This window comes from Pygocentrus nattereri, chromosome 21, assembly GCF_015220715.1.
Source record: "Pygocentrus nattereri isolate fPygNat1 chromosome 21, fPygNat1.pri, whole genome shotgun sequence".
NCBI lineage: Eukaryota > Metazoa > Chordata > Actinopteri > Characiformes > Serrasalmidae > Pygocentrus > Pygocentrus nattereri.
The window spans coordinates 31,660,049-31,683,653 of record NC_051231.1 but is presented as its reverse complement, the minus strand read 5'-3'; the positions used below and the strand labels follow the sequence as shown (position 1 = coordinate 31,683,653).

General features: G+C 41.1%; 1 protein-coding gene across 2 annotated transcripts in view; it reads left to right on the top strand.

Moving 5' to 3' along the window:
• The window catches only part of slc38a3a (solute carrier family 38 member 3a), an 88,626-nt gene that overhangs the window by 57,011 nt on the left and 8,010 nt on the right, over positions 1-23,605 (top strand). For both annotated transcript variants that reach the window (XM_017719399.2, XM_017719400.2), the window contains 7 exons: positions 1,539-1,612; positions 4,172-4,264; positions 9,101-9,182; positions 14,586-14,668; positions 15,918-15,976; positions 17,852-17,974; positions 19,860-19,939. In XM_017719399.2, coding sequence (XP_017574888.1) covers positions 1,539-1,612; positions 4,172-4,264; positions 9,101-9,182; positions 14,586-14,668; positions 15,918-15,976; positions 17,852-17,974; positions 19,860-19,939 — 594 coding nt within the window. The remainder of the gene's footprint in view (positions 1-1,538; positions 1,613-4,171; positions 4,265-9,100; positions 9,183-14,585; positions 14,669-15,917; positions 15,977-17,851; positions 17,975-19,859; positions 19,940-23,605) is intronic.

The following is a 23,605-nucleotide window of genomic DNA, read 5'->3' as shown; positions in this document are numbered from 1 at the left end:
ATGCACCTGCTAGCAATGGTTTTGGCTTCCACTCACTTTCTACATTATGTGCTCTGCCTACCTTATAGCTCCAAATTATGCATGTATGTTCTTGTATGTTTGTTGCCACTGTAAATACACTGTAGCTAGAATAGGCTGAATGGGTGTTTCAGCAAAGATAATGACATAATTACATATTTATTTAGCGTTTGTAGCCTATAAGGCCATAATTACAGTTTTATTTAGCTTTTTTGCTGTCTAATTAGGTAATTGTATTGTTTGAGTTTTCTGTTGTCTGCTCAGGTGTTGTCTGTCAGGTATCTCCTGCTGGTTCAGCGAGTAATCCTCAAAGAATGATTAAATGAAAACTATATTTACGCATCTGCAGCTACTACAATGTGTCAGTAATGCAAATCAGGCTGTGTGCCAGCGAAACTTGAGCCGCAGATGAATGAAAATCACTTGTAGCACATGAGTAAAATGCATTGCATTAACACAGTTTTTGCCCAAACAAGTACATTTAAAGAAAGCAGTTGTATTAATGTAATATATTTTGTTTGTCTGCAGCCTTAATTTCATCACTAGCCATTTTTTTCGGTTAACATTGGTTTCTCTCTTTATTGACAACTGTAGCACAGGAGAATTCCACCCATTTCTCAAAATTTCTTCATACTCAGTGGTTTGATATGAAAAAATGGTTCATTGCAGACAATCTTACCAACTCAGGTTTACTGGTGATGGGAACCTTGGGTCACAATGTCCACGACACAAAAATAGGCATTTTAGTTGCTAGCCAAAACCACCAGTGAACCTACATGTCCCTTCTGAGCCTTTATAGTAATGTTGATGATGGAGCTGCAGCAGTTAGTCAGTCGGTTAATATTGAATCAATCAGTTAAAGTACTTTTTTAAAAAGACAAAGTAAAAAAGTTTGATTCCTGCTTTTCAAATTGAAATATTTTCTGGTTTCTTTACTCCTCTGTGACACCAACCTGGACATCTTTGGGGTGTGGACAAAAAAAAAAAAAGACATTCGAGGACGGCATCTTGGGCTTTGGAAAACACAGATCGACATTTTTCACCATTTTCCAAACAACTAATCGATTAATCGAGAAAATAATCAACAGATTTATCAACAATGAAAATAATCATTAGCTGCAGCCATAGTTGATGATCATGAACTGGTGATGAACCTGAGAAAATGTGTTTTCTTTGGGGACTACTGCCTTATGACGGCCTACGCATACCTCTTTAAAAAATACCAAAACTGACCAAAATGTTATTTGAAAACATAAAACAATCAGATATCAGGCAGGTTGTTCACAATCATTTCATGTAGTCACTTTCTGTGAGGGAGCTTTTAGAGGTGGACGTCTGGTTCCTATCACCACCACTGTGAACAGTTCTGACTTGTAGAACAGAGCATTTCATACCAAACCACTCTGAATGACTCAGTTTACTTCCTTACTACTGAAATAGAAAGAAATTGTGGAAAATCTGTCCTCTTTAATAATTCAACCTTTTATTGACATGTTTGTTTTTGTCCGGGTGCGTCTCAGGATTCTCCTCACGGTCGTGGCGTGTCTCTCAGCTTACTCCATCCACCTGCTGCTCAAATCCTCCGGCATCGTAGGTGAGTGTCGCTCAACGTCTGGTGTGCTTCCAGTTTAAAGCAACAGTTTGGTGAAAAATGTGACGTCAAGCTACATTTTGTACACTGCAAAAATATTATTATAACAAGTGAAAACATCTTAATCATCTTAATCTTGTAATATTGACTACATTGCGCTAAGAATTTAAAACATACATAACTCATTTCTTAAGTAGTTAAAGGGCCCATATCTTACATCTTTAGTGATCTTTTTCCAGCGTTATTTAAGCCTCAGAATCACCAAAATTACTGATGTCATTGCTCTGTTTTTTGGCCTTCATATTCCAACAAAGGGTTAAAACAGCACCATGATTCACAATCAGATCACTCATCGGACTTCACCTCACCATCCAGAGAGATTTCATCACCAAGCAGTCCAGCTCCAAAATCACCCACAACCCACTCACAACTGTTACATTACACCTCTGCTTTAGCCTCCATATTATACACAAAGGGTTAAACATAGTGACAGGATTCACACCAGAACACTCAGAGGAACCTGACCTCACTAGCCAGAGTGAGAGGAACCAGCTCTAACATCTCACAGCCCAGAAATACAGCACGAACACACAGCCAGATCACTGTAAAACAGCTATTAGCTCTGCTTTAGTCTTCATATGGCAACAAAAGGGTTAAACATAGTGACAGGATTCACACCAGAACACTCAGAGGACACTCAGTCCAACCTAGTGGGATGTATTTGCGTGATCTCATTCATGTAATGCGTCTAGCCCTCAGTTATTATTAGCAGTGCAGGCGCTGTTTGGGTGGGCTGTTTCCTTTAACTGTCATGATGTGAGTGAAGGTGGTCGGTCATAGAAGAGCTGATCGGAGGAGCTAGAGCATGAGGTCAGTGTGTAACAAGAAGACGCACTGTAGGTCAGCCATCACATTAACAGCATAAACAGAATGGACGGATCGCTCACACTCCACATGCCCCCCGGACCCCTGGACAGATTTGAGTTGTCCTTTTAGTTGGCAGCATATTAATGGTAGAGCGAGGGGCTAAAAATAGCAGCCTCTGTGCGCCGCATCACCGACTCTGACCGGCTCTAACATCATTATTCTGGGCCAAATCAATAGGAGTTATTAGAAATACAATAATAAAACCCTAAACTGCGTGCTTGTGTGAGGTTTTGCTGTTGTTTATGAATGTTTGGATAAAAGTAGACAGAATATTTATCTGTTATCAGTGAGGAGATGATTGGAAGGACAAGCGTGGAAATCGGCTTAGCCGAATGGAATTTATTCAGAGGCTTGTGTGTTTGGGTTTATATGCATAGATCTCAGTGTGCTATAAAAATCCATTTATCTATAAAAGTCATCATATTTCCATCCATGTTTATAGATAACAGAGAGTCATACAGTGTCAGAAACCACATAAGTAAGATTACTTAAAGGGGAATTCCACCAATATTTTAAGATTCTGTCACTGAGATGTAGGTGAAGTCATTTAGAGTGGGGTGGGCGGTATGGCAAAGATATAATAGCACAATACGTCAGAAAATGATCACAATATTAAAGTAATATTAGGTTGGAATTTAAAACATACATAACTCATTTCTTAAGTAGTTAAAGGGCCCATATCTTACATCTTTTTCCAACCTTATTTAAGCCGCAGAATTAAACAGGCTGTTTTTGTTACTTTCACTTTAAGAGTGATGTATGTAAATGAGCTCCATTCTGATTGGCAGCCCTGTAATGCACCTCATTCAAAAAGCAATTTAGGCTCCTTGTAACTTTTAGCGTGAATGGGTGGGGCTAATTTGCTAAATTTCCTTCGGGATCAATAAAGTATCTATCTGTCTGTCTGTCTGTCTGTCTGTCTGTCTGTCTGTCTATCTGTCTGTCTGTCTGTCTGTCTGTCTGTCTGTCTGTCTATCTGTCTGTCTGTCTGTCTGTCTATCTATCTATCTGTCTGTCTGTCTGTCTGTCTGTCTGTCTGTCTAGCTAGCTCTATCTAATGGTCCGTAGACTGGATGGGTAGATGTATATGAAGGATTTGGGTTTTGTGACATAAAAAAGGACAAAAGGACAAAAAAGGACCACATTTACTGAATTAAGTGCCACAGTATTACTAAAAAATATGAGTCTGAATGAACTTTGTTTTACACATTGCCCTGCATTCCAATTAAAGAGGCCAAATGATGCACATTTTTAATGAAATATGCAGTTATTTAGTGTTATAGAAATATTGACTATATCAGAAAGGCATATTGTGGTGTATTGTGGCATAATTTATCACAATAGGGATAAATATTGTTATATTGCCAAGCACTAATTCAGAGTGGTTTGATATGAAATGGTTCATTGTAGAGAACTCAGACTCTTTACAATGATAGACACCAGGAGCTGTGAACCAGGCATTTTACACAATATCCTAAATGGCCAGTGAACCCACATCTGTCTTCTGAGTTTCTATATGTGATGTCAATGATGGGTAAATTAGTAATAAATATGAAAACAATACATTTCTTTTAGGGATTGTTGTCTTGTGTGAATTGGATTTGTGGACAAACTATTGCTCTCTGTGCTCTGCAGGCATCAGGGCGTATGAGCAGTTGGGTTATCGGGCCTTTGGAACGCCGGGAAAAATGGCTGCGGGCATCGCAATCACACTGCAGAATATTGGAGGTGAGACTGCAATGTCACATACTGAGCGTCACAGGAGACCCGCGCACAATACCCAGCAATAACACAGAGAAGGACGATCCACTCACATAACCATCACAAAACAGAGCGATTATATCTAAAGTACAGAAGATAAACAGCACAGCCTTTCATCATTCAAATGGCCCTCATTCATCCCTCTCTTCTCCCTATCTTACTTTCCCCTTATTTGGAGCACCGCAGTCTGACTGCCTTTTATTCACATAAAAACTTATTGAGACCTTAATGCATGAATATTAGAGATGTTATGGATTGATTTGAAGGTGGTGATTCAATATATATAATATAATATAATGTAACACAAAATATGGACAAAAGTATTGGGACAGTCCTCTAAATTAATGAGTTCAGGTGTTTCAGCCACCTCCATTGCTTACAGGGGCAAATATTTTACAGTAAAATTAAGCTCATAGCCTTGCAGTCTCCAAAGACAAGCACTGGCAGTAGAATACTGATGAGCTCAGACACATTAAACATGGCACTGACATAGGATGTCACCTCTGCCACAAGTCAGTTGGTGAAAGTTCTGTCCTGTTAGATCTGCCCCAGACAACTGTAAGTGGAAGCACCTATGAACAACAACGGCTCAGCCACGAAGCAATAGAACATGCAAATTTTCAGGGTTTGTCCTAGACCCCTTAATTCCAGAAAAGAGAAATCTTTATGCTTCAGCACTAGACATTCTGGACAATTCTATGCTTTCAGCTTTGTGGGAACAGTTTGGGGAAGAACCTTCTCTGTTCTACAAAGGCAGGTCCATAAAGTCATGGCTGGTTGAGTTTGGTGTGGAAGAACTTGATTGGCCCTTACAGAGCCCTGACCTCAACCCCATCAAACACCTGTGGGATGAAATAGAATGGAGTTTGTGAGCCAGGCCTTCTCGTCCAACATCATTGTCTGACCTTATAAATGCTCTTCTGGATGAATGGACAAAAATTCCATATAGTGTATAATATGGCTGTCAAGTCTCAGACTTTATCATACTTGTTTACCTCATCCTAATAAAACTAGGAAATGGGTGATGGAAAACCTGTGGGATTTGATAAAAACTGAATTTTGAGATGGTGAAAATTTGTGATTCATATTCCTGGCAGTAAAACCGCATCAAAGGAAGGAAACATGAGAGGCCGTGAGTTTCATGAGTTTTCACATTCTCAAAATAAAATGTGTTTCACAAAATCCTGTTTTTTTTTCACAGGTTCCAATTCTACAGGTTTTCCATCACCCTCTTCAATATTTCTATTAAGACTAGGTTGACAGATTGGGATAAATATGAGTGTTTTCATTATTTAACCTTTTCAACTCCTCAGGACCACCAGTGGTTCCAAAACGCACTTTGTCATATTCATATCTTTCATATTTCTTAAGCTCCGTTCAGAAGCTGGGCGTCGTGTGAGGCTGTAGCTCTTCTCTCCAGTCTAATAGCCGTTGACATCATTTTAAACCCTTATAATAAAAGAAGCTGAACTTTGTTTTTCTACTGAAAGTCGACCCGTTTTTCCCCAAATCTGGGCTCTAAACTATAAACAGGCGGCGTCTCTTCAGTGATCTGCTCTGGAAACATCACTTTTAGAAAATAACACAAAGAGCGGCGGAGATTTTTGGCTTTCAGCAGTAAATTGTAAGCATGTAGTGATATGTGGAGATCATAAAACACAGGTTCTGTTAATTTGAGGAGCTTTTACAAGAAAATAAATATATAAAATAAAAATTTACATTTGTTTAATGCAGGTACTGAATCATTTTCCTTATGATTTGGTCGTGAAAATTCAGATGGAGAAACCAAAATATACCCTGGAGAATAAGAAGTTAAAATCAAGAGTATTTTGCAGTTACACACTCAGCATATCTAGTGCAGTTTCCATTTGCAGCAGAGGGGGCGACAAAGCCCAGCAGCCTTATTACTCCGAGTCAAGTTTTACAGACAGACACACGCAAAAAAAATCATGTTTGAAAATGCGTTTGAGTTTATGGAGGCTCCTATAGTTTGACCCCTCATTTTAAAGGTCGGACAGACGCTCACACGAGGCTCCTGCACGGACCAGAGTCGCACTTTTTTAGCAGAATGGGCCGTTACTCAGTGTTAAAAACCCCTCAGCTAATAGAAAAATAAGAACTTCTACTCAATCCACTTTTTTCCTGTTCTGAGTGTTTGTTTAACAACAAAGGGATGTCAGGCCTAACATGAAGGATTCTGACCCAGTGTGAAAACACCTCACAATGACTAAGCATTAATCTAAAATAGGCTTGGAAACTACTTGTGAAGGCATTTTTCTGTCGTCATGCTGGCACTCGCAGTGTGGCTTGCAGGATGACTCACTGTGTGAACGCTCATGCAAAGCAAATAGTCTAGCTATTGATTTCTTAGACAGCCAATTTCATAATTATTGATTAATTGGTAAGTAGTTCCGTAATAATGTGTACACATTTTTGGGCAAAACAAAATCAAACATAATTATCCAAAATGATTTGTTTTAATTTTGCTGTTGTCGGAAGAAAACCTTGTATCTCCGTCTTTGTCGTTTTCCAGTTTCTGACATAATTTGAAAATGTCTGTTGCTCTTTACATTGTGTTTAAATTTCATGAAGAATGGACCAAAGAAATAAAAGTGTGGCTCCACTGACCTAAAACTGCAGTAAAAGTAAAGCAGTTTTCGTATAAATTGTGAAACTGGAGATACAAGGTTTTCTTCTGACAACAGCGATTTACTGTGTAAATAGTTACTTCAGTCACATCTGCATATACATCGTTTTACACACTGTACTTTTAAAATTGTGCTTTCAGAAATACTGAATCGTCCCAAAATGATCAAATCAACCCGTGAATCAATTTTCTTAGAATTAAAGCTTTAGAGATTTAGCCTTAATAATACATTATTCTATTCTGTCACACGGTTAGAAGTGAAGGTTCTGTGCAGGTACATTTCTCCTTCGTCAAGGTACAAACAGTGTAAATGTTCCCTCAAAGCTCCAGCAGTGGCTTTAAGGTCCGATTGTGCACCTTAAATCAGTTTTTCCAGGTGAAAAGCTTGTATTTGTACCTTTTCATAACTTTTAAAACAGAACAATAAGACGAGGCGAGGCGGGGAGTGGTGTGTGGAGTCATATCATTTCAATGGATTATGATACAGTTATGTTCCCTGACTAAAGGTACTGAGACCCCTTGAGGGTCTCACCTCAACTTCTGAGAGTTGAGTTTCTGAGTTTCTGTCAGTTTCTGCATTTTCCTCAGTGTCTCTGATCTTGTAGGTTCAGTGCCTGAGCTTGTTCAGCTAAACAGCCTTTGATAGAGTCTGTTGTTATATCGGTATCTTCTGTGTGAAGTGAGGACTACCTCAAAGAGCTCGATGTCGTTCTTATCAAAGGATGAAATCCCAGTGCAGCACCTGCGATCTTCTATCAGAACGTCAACATCTCCAGCATTTCTGTTGTTATTTTGTCTGCTTTAGTGCTTTCCTTCAATTGTCCTTTTAGGGAATGTTAACAGTTGAACTTTGAAGTATGTTACAGTTTAATTCACAATGAGATGAAACGGCGCGGTGCGGCGCTGGGATTTATGTGTGTTTGTGAGAGATAAATATAGACGAGTGATTCTCTTTACTGACATTCGCTTCCAGAATAATAATCACACCCCCTCCCCACCCCTTGTAGTAGTGGGGTGAACGACAGATTGGAGACTGTCGGCGTGGGTGTGTTAGTGACCAACCAATGCCGGTTTCAAAGGGAATTCCACCCATTCTTCAAAAAGCTCTGCCTAATTCGGTCACTGCAACATAAACAGAGTCACTCAGAGCGGTTTGGTGTGAAATGGTTGCTTGTACTGACTCAGATGTCTTTACAGTGGTGGTGATAGAACAGGGGTCACCATGTCTACAACACTCATCTAGCCATTTTATTTATTATCAAAAACCACCAGTTTGCATTTAAAAGTTTGTAAATGTAAAAGTTTACATTTACGGCATTATCCAGAGCAACTTACACATTTTACACAGGAAGGCCAAGGCAGTGTTAGGAGTCTTGCCCAAGGACTCTTATTGGTGTAGTATAGGGTGATTACCCAGGCATGGATTGAACCCCAGCCTGCAGCCTGGAAGACAGAGGTGTTGCCCACTACGCCAACCAACCACTAGAACAGAGCTTGAGATTGAAGATGCTGAGATTTTCGTTGGGAGTGACCAGGATGGACAAGATTAGAAATGAGCAGATCAGAGGGACGGTGAAGGTGGAGCAGTTTGGAGATAAAGCCAGAGAGGTCAGGTTGAGATGGTGTGGACATGTGTTGAGGAGGAATAGTGGATATATTGGGCAAAGAATGTTGGAGATGGAGCTGCCGGGTAGAAGGAGAAGAGGTAGACCTCAGAGAAGGTTTATGGATGTAGTGAAGGTGGACATGGAGATGGTTGGTGTGAAAGTAGAGGAGGCAGTGGATAGGGCAAGACGGAGGCAGATGATCCACTGTGGCAACCCCTAAAGGGAGCAGCCGAAAGAAGAAGAAGTTAGACCTTAAAACCACAGCTGGAGCTTTGAGGGAACATTTACACTGCTTGTACTTTGACGAAGGAGAAAAGTACCTGCACAGAACCTTCATTACTAACAGTGTATGATGGTACCATTTTGTTGTAATTAGCCATTTTTTCATGTTAAGCTATCAGCGTTTCATATGATTTTCACATGTACCAATAAACCCATAGAACTTTAATACCAATTGATTTTTGGGGGGCCAAATGATAAATCGGTTGGTCCTTGTGTGTGTTTGTATGTTTTGGGTCTTATGACTGTTTTCTCTCTCCTCTCTCACAGCAATGTCCAGCTATTTGTATATAGTGAAATACGAGTTTCCGCTGGTAATACAGGCCTTTCTCAGGGTGGACACACCATCAGGGTAAGTGTGTGTGCGTGTGTGTCACGATACTCTCGTCACGAGTCTGTGACATTTGAAATTTCCCCCGACCTGTTTTAGCTCTGATGTTGCATTACCCTCTCGAGGCTGTGTTCCACCATCAGAACCCAGGCCATGTGAACACAGTGCTGTTAGAGCCACCTTATGACCAATCTCATCGCAGTATTTACATACAGCAACTGTTGTCTGCACCAACAGAGCACATTCACGCTGCTACTACTGATCTACTCAATGTTTATGGTGTAATTCAATGAATCAGACCTTTAAACTATCAAACGATTTTCCCCAGAAGTCTCCAGTTCCGGTCCTGGGTGGCCTTAGTCCAGCACAAACACACCTGATTCAATGCAGCAGTTAGTTTGTTGGCTTGGCAGGTGAGTTTAAACAGGAAAATCATCAGACTGTGCTGGACACTGGCCATCAATACAGGAACTCTAGAGCTCAGGGCCCCTCAGAATTATTGGCACCTATAGCAAAGGCTATGTGTTGTTCATCATCTTGGCCATAAAGACAGATGGACAGACACACACAGACAGACAAGCTGGCTGTTGAATGGATGGACATACAGGCAGGAGACAGACAACCAAACAGACTCTGAGTCGGAGGGAGAGACAGACATGCATAAAGACCAAAAGACAGATGGATTAGGCAGTTGGGGAATGGACAGTCAAATAGACGTACATGCAGATGGACAGATTGCTAATCATCGAATGGACAGACATACAGATAAACAGAAAAGCAAGATGATGCATGAATGGACAGACAGACAGACAGACAGGCAGTAAGATAAACAAAGAGACAGACAGCCAGATCAGCTGTAAGATGAGCAGTCAGACTGAGAAACAGTCAGGGAAGATGTCAGACAGGCAGGCAGAAAGACAGAGAGACAGACAGAGAGGACAGTGAGGTTATAACTGTCACCACAGGCTAGATGTTAAGTATGATCAATAGTTCAGTGAATGTACAGAGGAAATATGAACCGATCTGTCCAGCTCACACACACACACACACACACACACACACACACACATGCACACAGAGCAAACACTGAATATCTAGAGGTATTGTAGATCAAAGAGTAATGTGCGCATGTTTCATGTTAAACAGTATATTACGGTGCTTCATTCACTCTGTGTCTAATTACTGACTCGCTCTGTTCACAGTTTCTCTCAGATCAATGGTTCCCGCAGGCTTTCTGAGTCACAGATCTTAATGGTGTGTGTGTGTGTGTGTGTGCACATGTGTGTGTATCTTCTGAAGGTCAGATCTCAGCAGGTAGGGAGTGGGTTTAGGCAGATGGTAGATGTAAACTCTGGAGCTCAGCTTGGCAGAAGATTTGCACTGAGACACTCAAGGGCACCTCAAAATCATCGTCATGGAAACGACCTATGACTGTCTACAGTCTGTGTGCATTCATCCCCTCGCCAATCAGGAGGCCCACAGGACAGCAGTAGACAATGATGAAGTGTAGTAGACAGTTTCCATGATGATTACTGGGTTCAGGGTTTCCATAGCGATTACTTCTAGAGTTCAGGGTTTCCATAGAGATGACTTACTTCTAGATTTCAGGGTTTCCAGAGTGATTACTTACTTGTAGAATTCAGGTTTCCATGGCGATAACTTACTTCTAGAGTTCAGGGTTTCCATAGCGATTACTTCTAGAGTTAAGGGTTTCTATAGTGATAATACACTTCTAGATTTCGGGGTTTCCAGAGTGATTACTTACTTGTAGAATTCAGGTTTCCATGGCGATAACTTACTTCTAGAGTTCAGGGTTTCCATAGCGATTACTTCTAGAGTTAAGGGTTTCTATAGTGATAATACACTTCTAGATTTCGGGGTTTCCAGAGTGATTACTTACTCCTAAATTTCAGGGTTTCCATAGTGATTATTTACTTCTAGAATTCAGGTTTCCATAGCGATTACTTACTTCTAGATTTCAGGGTTTCCAGAGTATTTACTTACTTGTAGAATTCAGGTTTCCATGGCGATAACTTACTTCTACATTTCAGGATTTCCAGGGTGATTACTTCTAGAGTTCAGGGTTTCTATAGTGATAATACACTTCTAGATTTCGGGGTTTCCAGAGTGATTACTTACTCCTAGATTTCAGGGTTTCCATAGCGATTATTTACTTTTAGAATTCAGGTTTCCATGGCGATTACTTACTTCTACATTTCAGGGTTTCCAGGGTGATTACTTCTAGATTCCAGGGTTTCCAGAGTGATTATTTATTTCTAGAGTTCAGGGTTCCCACGGTGATGACTTATTTCTGGATATCAAGGTTATCATAGCGATCACTTATTTCTAGAGGTCAGGGGTTCCATAACAATGACTTATTTCCAGAATTCAGGGTTTCCATAGTGATTACTTCTAGAATGTAAGATTTTCACATTAAAAACTTCCTTCAAGAGTTCAGGGTTTTCATAATGATTACTTATTTGTAGATTTCTGGATTTCTATAGGGACAGGCTTCTTCTAGAGATAAAGGATCGGTCATGTGTGCTCATGTCATTACTATGATATTCTGACAGGAACTGAAGGCAGCATAAACGTGCCTGTGTAAATAGTGGAGGCATAATTGTGTTTAGTCCACCAGATTAAATACTGCTTTTAAGCCAGATTGCCTCTGTAAGGCAGGTTCGATGAGGATCAGAGCAGCTTTTAGCTACAGTCTTGAATGTATGCGTGTTGGTATTCGTCTCAATGTCTGACTCATCCTCCCTCACCCACGAGACCGAGTCGGGGAGGAACATGACGTGCGGCTCAGTTCATCGGCTCAATTATAAAGCACCATTTTCACTTGATTCTCAACAAGAACAAAGTGTGAACCCTCTTCTTACCCACACGCTCCTCCTCAGCATGATGAAGTCTCTCCCAGACAGCATGCCAAACGGAAAAGACAGGCCAGGGCAATAGAAAAGGCAGTGATGTGGCAGGTCAGGAAGGATTTGCCTTTTCTTTTTCTTTTCTTTTTTTTTCTGCATCATCCGTTTCCTGTTCCAGGTCACGCTATGGTTGGATTTTCTCCTTTTTTTCCCTTTTTCTCTTGTCCTTTTCTGCATCACACATTTTCCTACCCTGTTTCAGGCCGTGACGCAAGAGAATTTTCTTTTTCTCTTTTTTCCTCCGTTTTCCTCATTGCACAGTTGCGTTGCAGGTCATGATGTGGAGCGATTCTCTTTTTTTTCTTTTTTTTTCCTTCTTTTTTTCTGCATCGCATGTTTTGCTTTTCCAGGTCATGATGCGACAGGATTTTCTCTTTTTTTCGATTTTTTTTTTTTTTTACGTAATTCACATTTCCTGGTCCAGGTCGTGATGTGGCAGGCCAGGAAGGATTTTGTGTTTCTTTTGGCCAGCTTTCTGGGAGAGCCCGGTTTTAATAAAGGAAAGAATAACCGGCTTAAGAGATTTAGAAAAACAGAGTCAGGGTTTTGTGATGACCCACCTCATTCTCCCATCCAACTCTCCAGCCATGAGCGGATGAAATTCCGTGTACTTGAGGAAAAAGCCAAAAGAGCTCCAGCTGACCACCATTAGACTCATCTTTTAGTTCAGTGACAAATCAAAACTCCACCCGAATATGAGCTGCGTCCCTATTGAGGGGCTGCATCCTTAGGAGGCTGCAATTGAAGGCCGATTGCGCCACAGCGGTGCGACTAGGCTGTCCCATTTCAAAGGCTCCTTTATATATGGCAGAGAAATGTGTCCTTTTCCATGGCAACGACGGATCCAACAGGTGGATCCTTCTCCAGCTGACATCCTGAGGTTAATTCAGTTCTGGGAGAACTCTAGAACATGGCGGGGTCAGCAAAGTAGCAATCGGCGGCTGAGGAGACACCTTAAATATAAGTATCGGCTTTAAACTCGATACCTGATGATACAAATGTTTAAAAAAAAATCTCGTCAGTCTTTTAAGAACTTCAAAAGAACTTGACAGGAGCGGCGTTTCATGATGCAGCAGTAAGGACGGGAACTCACCGCAAACGCTAAATCCTCTGTAGAGCAGACTCATTTCGGTCCAGCCTTCGTGGGTCTACGTGGTCTCAGAAGGCCGCGTCCTTTTGAAGGATGCAGCCCCTGAATTGGGCTGCACTGATAAGTCACTCAGCCAACATGTGACGTCTGAAGTTTCTTTAGTTTTGCTCTGAAGCTGCAAGACTAATGTAGCTAACAAGTAGTAGAATCTACGGCCTGTTCAGACCTCTCATTAACATCTGTTTTGAGTCATCCAGTTATAAGTGGCCAGTGACACATTTAGCCATTTAGACCTGCCATTCCCATGAGCCTCCAGTGACCACTAATCATTGCTTTTGGTGACTGGAGGAAGGGAATCACCATATTCAAGTAACGCAAAGTGGGCAAACAAACGGGAATTGAAATGAAGAAAGAAGCTACGCAGTTGCTTTTGCCCCTGCTCTGAGTTGATTAATTCGGCTGTGTGGAACACTTTAGTGTGCGCACTACAAATATTACGTAGTCATAATTGTCCCTGACCACCTTAAGGTGGTCTGAGTGTTTGTAACACTGTGCTTAGTGCTGTCCACTTATGGTCCGCTCACCAAAGACATACGCTAATGCTAGATGGGAGGCCTATGATTAGGGTTGCCACTTGTCCAAGATTTCCCGGGAGTTTTTGCTTCTCTGTCCATGAAATATGACGTACATTCTTGGACGCAGTCCCACAATCCAAACACGTTCGCATTTCTTATGAAGTTTAAGTTGCTTCTTTACATCCTATAATACTGTTTATATACACAAAATGGCTTAAATTACCCTGAACGTAGGTAGAGATGTTTCTGGTTTTGTTTTCGTATGAAAAAAATCATAGTTATGTGAACAGACCTTGAGACTGCATTAGCACAGCTGCCCATCCATTGAATTTAGTAAAAAATCAAGCCACTTGTTGAGCATCCGGGAATTTTACAGGGCTGAGATGGCAGGGTACCGGTGATGTTGTGCTCACTGCATCACACTCACCTGAAACCATGTGGGAATGTTAATCTCTTATACACTTATGTGGTTTCTGACATGGTATGACACCCTTTTATCTGTAAAACGTGACCAAAAGCGCATCATTCAGGCTAAGACGTCTGCTGCTTCCGCTTTTTAGCTGTGCTGATGTACTTTTGTTCACGTTTATGTGTCACACAGTGTCTGAAACCACATAATCATAACAACACGACACAGCTTGAGACAAATATTTGATGATTTAGGCATGTTGGTAGCACCGGGCTAACTAGGGATATGCTTCTATTAGCTATGTCAGCCTGTAGTTCCGGTACAACACTAAAAAATCAAACTTTTGGACACCAAACATGCAACTTTCCCTTAACCTCGTTATTAATATTCTCTCTCCTTATTCTCTCTCTCTCCGTTTTTCAGAGAGTGGTATCTGGATGGTAATTATCTGGTGATGATTGTCTCCGTCTGTATTATTCTTCCTCTGGCTCTGATGAAGCAGCTGGGTAAGTCGTGGTCCTCCTCAGGCCTTTTTCCTTCACTACCGTTCACACGCTGAGCGGTTCCTTGACCAATTAAACGCCCTTGCTCTCTCTGTTTTACTCAGAAGATTCGAGTGGGTTTGATGTAGCTGTAAACAGATAAAACTTTCATCAAAGGCTTTTTTTAAGGAAATTCTTTTTGGCCCTCATGGTCTGCCTTAGAAGTGAGATGTCTTCTGAGTTAGGTGGGTAAGTAGGGCAAGCACAGATGGTAGTGTGATTCACTGATGGTTTATTTGGAGCATTATTTGTCAACATGTTGATAATGACCTGTATTTTGGGCTTTACTTTCCATAATTTAGGAAGACCTAGTTTTACTGCTATATATAAGTTAAGTGGAGCGATACTTGTCAATTTCCAGTGCGATTTGACCCTGAAAGCAACAACGTTTTGAAAGTTTTGGATATTTTTGCCTGGTGTTTCTCACTCAACCTCGCAGTGACACTGACATATGTGAAAACCCCAGAAACACAACTGTGTCTAAAACACTTAAACCAGCAACACACACACACACACACACACACACACACACACACACACACACACACACACACACACACACATACCTATGTGTCAGTGTTACTGCTGTACTGAGAAGGGACCACCACCCAAATAATATCTGGACAACAGCAGTCTTGTAGTCAGTACTGACCAATGATGAATGAGCTAGAGGGAGGCTGATGAACTGTGCAGCAGTGGTCTGTAATTGTACATGTATATAGTGGAGCTATGAGGTAGATGAAGTGGTCAGTGAGTGGAAGCACAATCTATGTGTTTCCAGTAAAGTGGCCAGTGAGTTGAAGTACAATGTAGGCATTTCTAATAAAGTGGACAGTAAGTGGAAGTACAAGGTAGGTGTTTCTAATAAAGTGGCCAGTAAGTTGAAGCATACGGTAGGTGTTTCTAATAAAGTGGCCACTGAGAGGACGTACAAGGTAGGTGTTTATAATGAAATGGCCAGTGAGAGGAAATACAGGGTAGGTGTTTCTAATAAAGTGGCCAGTGAGTGTGTATGGTGTATATCTGCAGTTGATGTAGGTAGAAATCAGGTAAGTCAGTGTCTCAGTAGGTCATTGGGTTTACCTGTCTAGGTGATTTTGAATGTTCTCTTTTATAAAAGTCTAGTGTTGTACAATGTATTCACAGCCGTATGATGGAGTTTTATAGATTTAGAGAGAACAAATGTTGAAGTGTGTGTCTGTGTGTGTTCTAGGCTATCTGGGCTACACCAGCGGTTTTTCTTTGAGCTGCATGGTCTTCTTCCTTATCTCGGTATGTCCTACTTACACACCAATCAGCTCTGAGTCCCACGCCAGCACAAATTATTACTGAGCACTCACACACTGTGCTGACTGAAGGAGATTTACACACAGCCCTGATTGGTTCTGGGTCCAATCAGCACTTTTTAATCCTTTTACTCAGCGCAACAATTGAATATTTGCATCACTCTCTCCACAATATCTTCCCCCCACAACATCTCTCCCCTCAGTCTCTCTCTCTCTCCACAATATCTCCCACTCTACAGAGTCTCTATCTGCACGGATCTCCCTCTCCACAATATCTCCCACTCTACAGAGTCTCTTTCTCCACAGTATCTCCCTCTCCAAAATATCTCCTCCTCAACAGTATCTCCCTCTACACAATATCTCCTTATCTACAGTATCTCCCTCTCCAAAATATCTCCTTCTCTACAGTATCTCCCTCTCCACAATATCTCCTTCTCAACAGTATCTCCCTCTCCACAATATCTCCTTCTCCACAATATCTCCCTCTCCAAAATATCTCCTTCTCTACAGTATCTCCCTCTCCAAAATATCTCCTTCTCCACAATATCTACTTCTCAACAGTATCTCCCTCTCCATGAAATCTCCTTCTCCACAATATCTACTTCTCAACAGTATCTCCCTCTCCATGAAATCTCCTTCTCCACAATATCTCCTTCTCAACAGTATCTCCCTCTCCACAATATCTCCTTCTCAACAGTATCTCCCTCTCCACAATATCTCCTTCTCGACAGTATCTCCCTCTCCACAATATCTCCTTCTCGACAGTATCTCCCTCTCCACAATATCTCCTTCTCAACAGTATCTCCCTCTCCACAATATCTCCTTCTCGACAGTATCTCCCTCTCCACAATATCTCCTTCTCCACAGTATCTCCCTCTCCACAATATCTCCTTCTCCACAATATCTCCTTCTCGACAGTATCTCCCTCTCCACAATATCTCCTTCTCCACAGTATCTCCCTCTCCACAATATCTCCTTCTCCACAATATCTCCTTCTCGACAGTATCTCCCTCTCCACAAATCTCCCTCTCTACAAATCTTCATCTCCACAATATCTCCTTCTCGAGAGTATCTCTCTTTCCACAATATCTCCTTCTCGACAGTATCTCTCTCTCTGTAATATCTCCCTCTCCACAATATCTCCTTTTTGACAGTATCTTCCTCTCCACAATATCTCCCTATCCACAATATCTTCCCGTCCGCATTATCTACCTCTCCATGGTGTCACCCCATCTCTCACTCCATAATATCTCCTTCTCCACGGTATCCTCCACTGTACAATATCTCCTTCTCCACAATATCTCCCTCTAAACAATATCATTTTCCACAGTAACTCCCTCTCCACAATATTTCTCTCTTCATGGTAACTCCATCTCAATGTTTTATCTCTTCTCTTCTCTTCTCTTCTCTTCTCTTCTCTTCTCTTCTCTTCTCTTCTCTTCTCTTCTCTTCTTGTTTCTAGTAATTTCTTCATCATCACTGCCTCGGTAAAGGCTATCTGTAATCAATGTAATGGTGTATAGATGCAATGACAACATCTGCTCTGGACGGATTCTTGTTTCAGAGTATCAATGTCAGTAATGCACTTTTTGGTAATAATGATCTTATTGTGTTTCATTAATTTCAACACAATACATTTTTGTGAAATTGTAAGATATCTTTGTCCAGTATAAGTGTATTATATTAGATGGGTACAAGAAAATACATGGAGGACTTAATAAAACTCTCCAGAAATGTTGCTCAGTATGGGTGCATAGTCTGATCAATGAGTGGATGGAGTTGAATGGTTGACGGAAAAAATGGTTGGATGGATGAATGAACAAATGAATTAATGAGTCACCTGCTCTTTCTCTCATCCCAGGTGATTTATAAGAAGTTCCAAGTGAAATGTCCATTTGGAGAATTTGACAACCGGACACTGGATTTGAACAACAGTGTTGACCACAGCGACTGCACCCCCCGCATGTTCAACCTCAAACTCCAGGTGAGATGCTGCGCCTTACCTGGCCGCGGATGGGCAGACTTGCATTAAAAAATACACATCCTGGGCCGGAACTGTTAAACGAAAAGATCAGCCAAACATGCTAACAGTGCATCAAATGCAATAAGCCGGTCAGTAAGATATAATTGCATCATGCTAATCGCTGGACTTGGATGCTGGACTCTCGATTCCTAGAAAACCCAGTGGAGAGAACGTTTGGGAACTGGAAGGCATTGTGGTTTTAAAGTTCACCGTTGATCGATGAGCTAAATTAGACCGAGCAGCGGGGGATATGGGAAAGAACTGGCATTTACTGGCCGTCCGTGTCTTTCTTTCTTTCTTTCTTTCTTTCTCTGCCTTCGCTTTTTTCTCTGTCCTTGAGTTCACCAAGTGCACTCTTTAAGACTGACTATTCAAACCATCTTATTTACCCCATAGTGTGACATGTATTTAGCTCACGCCCACGGTTTATACGCTTGGTGACCACAGACAGACACTTGGTGACCACAGACAGTGACCGCTCACACACACTCTTCTCACTGATATTTATGTGGGTGCAAGAATGTTTTGCTGAACACTTCCACATATCGGTATTAGCATCCAAATAGGAAGTGTTAGTCTAGGCTAGGTTCAGTGTGTTCTCCAGGCCGACTGGACTGGCATCCCTAATCAGCCGAGCGCTGGACAGTGTCCAGATCCGAGCCAACAATTAGTCGCCTGAACAATTATCCCTCTGTGAAGTGCTCCCATCTTTAATGGACTATGAAGTGGTGGAATGGTAGTTAAGGAGGCTGTGGTTGAAGCCTTGGTATCCATGGCAATGTGTTGTTTTGTTGGTCTGTGTGAGTGTTCGTTCTTGTCTTGCTATCCTTATGAGGACTACATGTTCTCCCAGTGATAGGACAACATGACAATTTTGCCCAAGTGAGGACGTTTTGCTCCCATCATTGATGGACTATGAAGTGCTGAGATGGTAGTTAAGGAGGCTGAGGTGGAAGCCTTGGTAACCATGGTGATTTGGTTTTGTTGCTTTTTTTTCTGCGTCTGCTGGTTTTGCTATCCTTTTGAGGACTACATTTTCTCACAATGTTAGGACAACATGATATTTTTGCTCAAGTGAGGACATTTTGCTGGTCCTCAATTGAGCACGTTTTCACCAATTTTTTTTTTGTGTGTGTGAAAACTAAAAGAGCAGAAAAATTGCCTTTTGAATATGGAGGTTAAGGTTAAGGTTTGGTTTAGATGTAGGTGTAGTATTACTTGGCTACAGTCAGTAGAATTTGATGGAAGTCCTCACTATTTATGTAAAACAAACATACATGTGTCTGTGTGTGTGTGTTTTAATGTATTTTCAAGACCAATATGTCCAGAAAAACAGCTTAAATGTCTAAAAAAAAAGCAAACCGTCATGGTTGCATTCAGTATTAGGCTTAAAAAGTCTTATTTCATATAAATACTTGCATATATCATATTATTATTATGTTTAAATACTTACATTTACACATATATCGCTGCTGTCGGAACAAAACCTCATATCTCCATTTTTGTCTTTTTCAGTTTTTGACATAATTTGAAAGTACTTGATGTCCTTTACATTGTCTGTAAATTTCATGATGAATGGCCCAAAAGAAATGCCCCAAAATGACTTGGAAAAAATTCTGGTTCCATTGACGTACATTAAAAGTGGAGTAGGTTTTTTCCTTCTCCTGTAAAGTCACCATTTTGGAGATAGAAGGTTTTGTTCAGACAACAGCGATGCTATACATTTGAGAAACGTATATTATTATGTCATATAGGTACTTACACGTAGGTAGTACATACAGGAGGTAGATACGACACCCATATGCTGACACTATATAAAAGCTAACCTGTGTGTTTGCATTTATAGACAGCCTACACTATTCCCATCCTGGCCTTTGCGTTCGTGTGTCACCCGGAGGTGCTGCCGATTTACACTGAGCTGCGCAAGTAAGTGATCTGAACTGTTCTTCCTGATCTGAGATCAGTCATGACTAAGGGTGTGAAGTATGTCTGAATTTGGCAATTCAATTGCATTAATTTTGCAGTGAGGGATCATAACTGTTTATAATAATCATCATCAGTGTACGTATGTATAGTTTGTTTTTGGCTGTAATAAAATTCAGGCTGTTTTCAGATCCTTTTAAAAAACGTTTGATTTCACCACTGATAGTTTCAGCAGCCTTATTTGTGCTTTCAGTGTGTTTTTGAAAGTAATTCTGTAAGAATCAAATCCAACTCGGGGTGAAATTTGGGATTGCATGATTCACCGAATCATTTCCTAAAGAATCGTTATGGAATGGTTGTGAGGTCCGAGATTTACACCCCTAGTCACGACTCTGGCTATGACGTGAATGTGGTCATGCTGTGATTGGCTGCTGGGGTTGTCAGGTGTGACTAATGCTTTAGATGGTATGGCATAAATGCCTCAGCATTTTGCCTGGCTTGTCATTTCAGTCACCCTCACATTGCACAGTGATATGAGCTTAATGCAGAATGCAGCTAGCATGTTATGACTCATCTGAAGCTGCTGAGCCAAAGTAGACACAAGTTTTTTCCCGTCCAGTGCTGGCGTGTCCCTACACTGCATATTTTAGCGTTTCCTCTGCTTTAACACACTTCAGGTCCTCAGCTAATTAAAAGCTGTGGTTGAGTATAAAACAGATGTGTTAGAGCAGCGAAGACAGTAAAATATACACTGCAGGGAAACTACACGAGCAAAACTGGTGCAGACAGTCCGTTTTAACCAGCACTTTCATGTAATATTTTCTTTCTTTGAGGTTACATGAGTTTATCAGTATCTACGAAAGTGCAGCTGGAAAATTGCTGATATTTCTGAGAACTTAGTTTTATAGCCTTTTTTGAGGATTTCAGGGGCATCGTGCTCTTATGTCTTTACTTCGCTACTTTAACATGTTGTTACGATTGTTAAGCAGCGGTCAGTTGCTCTGTTTTTCTCTGTGGGTCAAACAAGCAGCGTTTTAGAAAATCGCCAATAGAAAATGTTCCAAAGCTGATACGTTTTTGTCCTGTATACGCACTTCCATCGCATTACGAGGCTATTAAGGAGTTGAAATACAAGTAATGGGGCATACATGCTGAAGCAAACTAACACTGCTATGCACTGAATAGGTGTGGCATTAATGTGAGTCTGTGACAACATTTTCTACCCACTTTGAAACTCTGGTCCAGCAGTAAAAACCTGCTTATAAAAGCAATGAAAGCATTTAGACCTTATATTTATATATTTATATATATTTACAAGGAGATATATTATGATCTATTTAACTCAAAACATTAAGAGACCCTTATTAGTCCCACAACAGGGAAATTTTACCTCCGTATTTAAGCCATCCATGAAGTAAAACACAACACACACCTAGGGGGCAGTGAGCACACTTGCCCAGAGCAGTGGGCAGTCCTATCCGCAGCGCCCGGGGAGCAGTTGGGGGTTAGGTGTCTTGCTCAAGGACACCTCAGTCATGGACTGTCAGCTCTGGGGATCGAACCAGTGGCCTCCAGCCCACGACTGCCCCTAATAAGTAATTAATAAGTAGCAGTAATAACTTCAATATATACAAAATCTTTTCTCAAATCATATAAATGATGATTTTTCTGTCGGGAGGTATTGGTCCCAAACCCTAACCTCAAACTTTACACGTTTTTTGTGATTTTTTTTTCAGTGGTGTTGTTTAAAGATGTTTATATTTATTTTAAAGTGTAGTTGGAAGATTTTGATTCATCAGCAGTTTAATTTTTAAATGAAAAGACTATTAAAAAGTTTCATGTCACCAAAAGAACCAAAAAAGTTTTAGTTTAGTCAGTGGGTGGAGTCTTGTTTTAGCCACACCCCTGCATTTTAGAGCAGGAAGTGAGGCTGCATCCCTGTCCCTCATGCCACGTGGTGAGCAGTTAGATCCCATTGTTTTGAAGTAAATGTGTCCAAAAGTCTGAAAATCAGTGTGGAACATTAAGAATCGTCACTACATATACATATAAACACATATTTTCTTCTATTAGTCTGAAGTCCAAGTCAGATCTGAGAGGTGTGAAATGTGCTTTCAGCAGTTCAGTAGAATGATCTGTGTAACAACCTCAGCTGCTCAAACTGCAGCCTTAACCTGCGAAAGCAGCTTAACTCTCACATTTGATAAGGCCTGCTGGTTTGTGTGGAGTACTGTGGTGAGGTTGCCAGTCCTAACGTCTTTACACACTGAGCGAGATTTATTCAGGGGAAAATAAATTAACTTGAGTGCATTTATAGCCGACAGTATCTTTCAGACCAAATGTGACTTTTTTGACAGCAAAAATTGCAGCATCATTTTATTCACCCTGTTCAACCTTTGCAAACTTCTGCCTGTGACATGAGCTCACGGACCAATCGTGGTCATCTCTGGTGTTGGCATGGCAACAACCAAGATGACATATTGACTTTTTTACAAAAGTCAAAAGGATCAGAATCTCCAAAAGCAGCTCAAGTGGGGCTCAGACTGGACTACAAACATCTCAGTTATACTCAAAAAATTTCAGCTTCTGAAGGAAGATCTTCATGCTGCTTTCACTTTTTTTCCAAAATGTAAAGCAGGATTCTCAGAGCCGGTTCCATGAAGAGTAAAGGAATATTTCCACTTGAGAACTGTTTGTTTGTTCTTTGCTTCATCTCGTGTGGGGCTGCGTCTCCAAAAGCAGCTCAGTCTGAGTTATGGAGATTGAAGCTGTGAGAGAAAGAGATCGGAATGTTTAATCTCCTCAATGAAGTGGAGGAACTCCTCGTTCACCTCTCGATTTTCCGAAGTGGAAAGCTTCCCACACAAAGCCAAACTGCCTGTAAGTGACTCTTTGATAGAAATTATTTAGTGGTGTGAACAAAATGTCAAGACTACAAAAATATATGTGTCACATTTGGTGTGTAACGTAAAGAGCCGCCCTGGTGACGTTCTGTATAAATAAAAGTAATGCGTGCCCACGGCTTAGTAAGGTGTGGGAACAAGATCCTAATGCATAGCCACAACTTGGTAAGGCCTGATCTCCTTTCCATGCCTTACTAAGTCATGGCCACACATTAGGATCGCGTTCCCATCTGTTAGTAAGGTGTAGCCACACATCATTTTAATATGGGATGTTACCAGCAGGGCTCCATAGTAACAGCCTTTAAGGTGTCTGTTCAGTGCAGCGCCTGCTTTAGTGTGGAATTAGTTGTATTTCTACTCCTTAATGACCTGATAGGTCAGAAGAAATATGTACGGAGGAGAAATGGATCAGCTTTGGAATTTAACCCGAGGCGAGACAGCGATGATTTTCAAAAACACGGTTCATTTTTTTTCCATAAAGAGAAACGGTTTAGACCTCGAGCTCCACACATGGACCTGCCGGACGATGACGCGTCCTCAGAGGCCTGTTAAAGAACATCAGCCTCAACACGAAACCACTCAACAAATAAACCCATTCAGACTTCAACATGGTGCGATAGAAAGGATGAGACCCGGTAGAGCTAAAAAGAAAATGAAGACAGCAAATGGACAGAAGCTAATGAAAGTGATTTATGACAAGCTCCGCCCCCATTAATACAGTATTCATCTTAAGGAACCTGATGGCTGACATCACATCAGTCAGTAA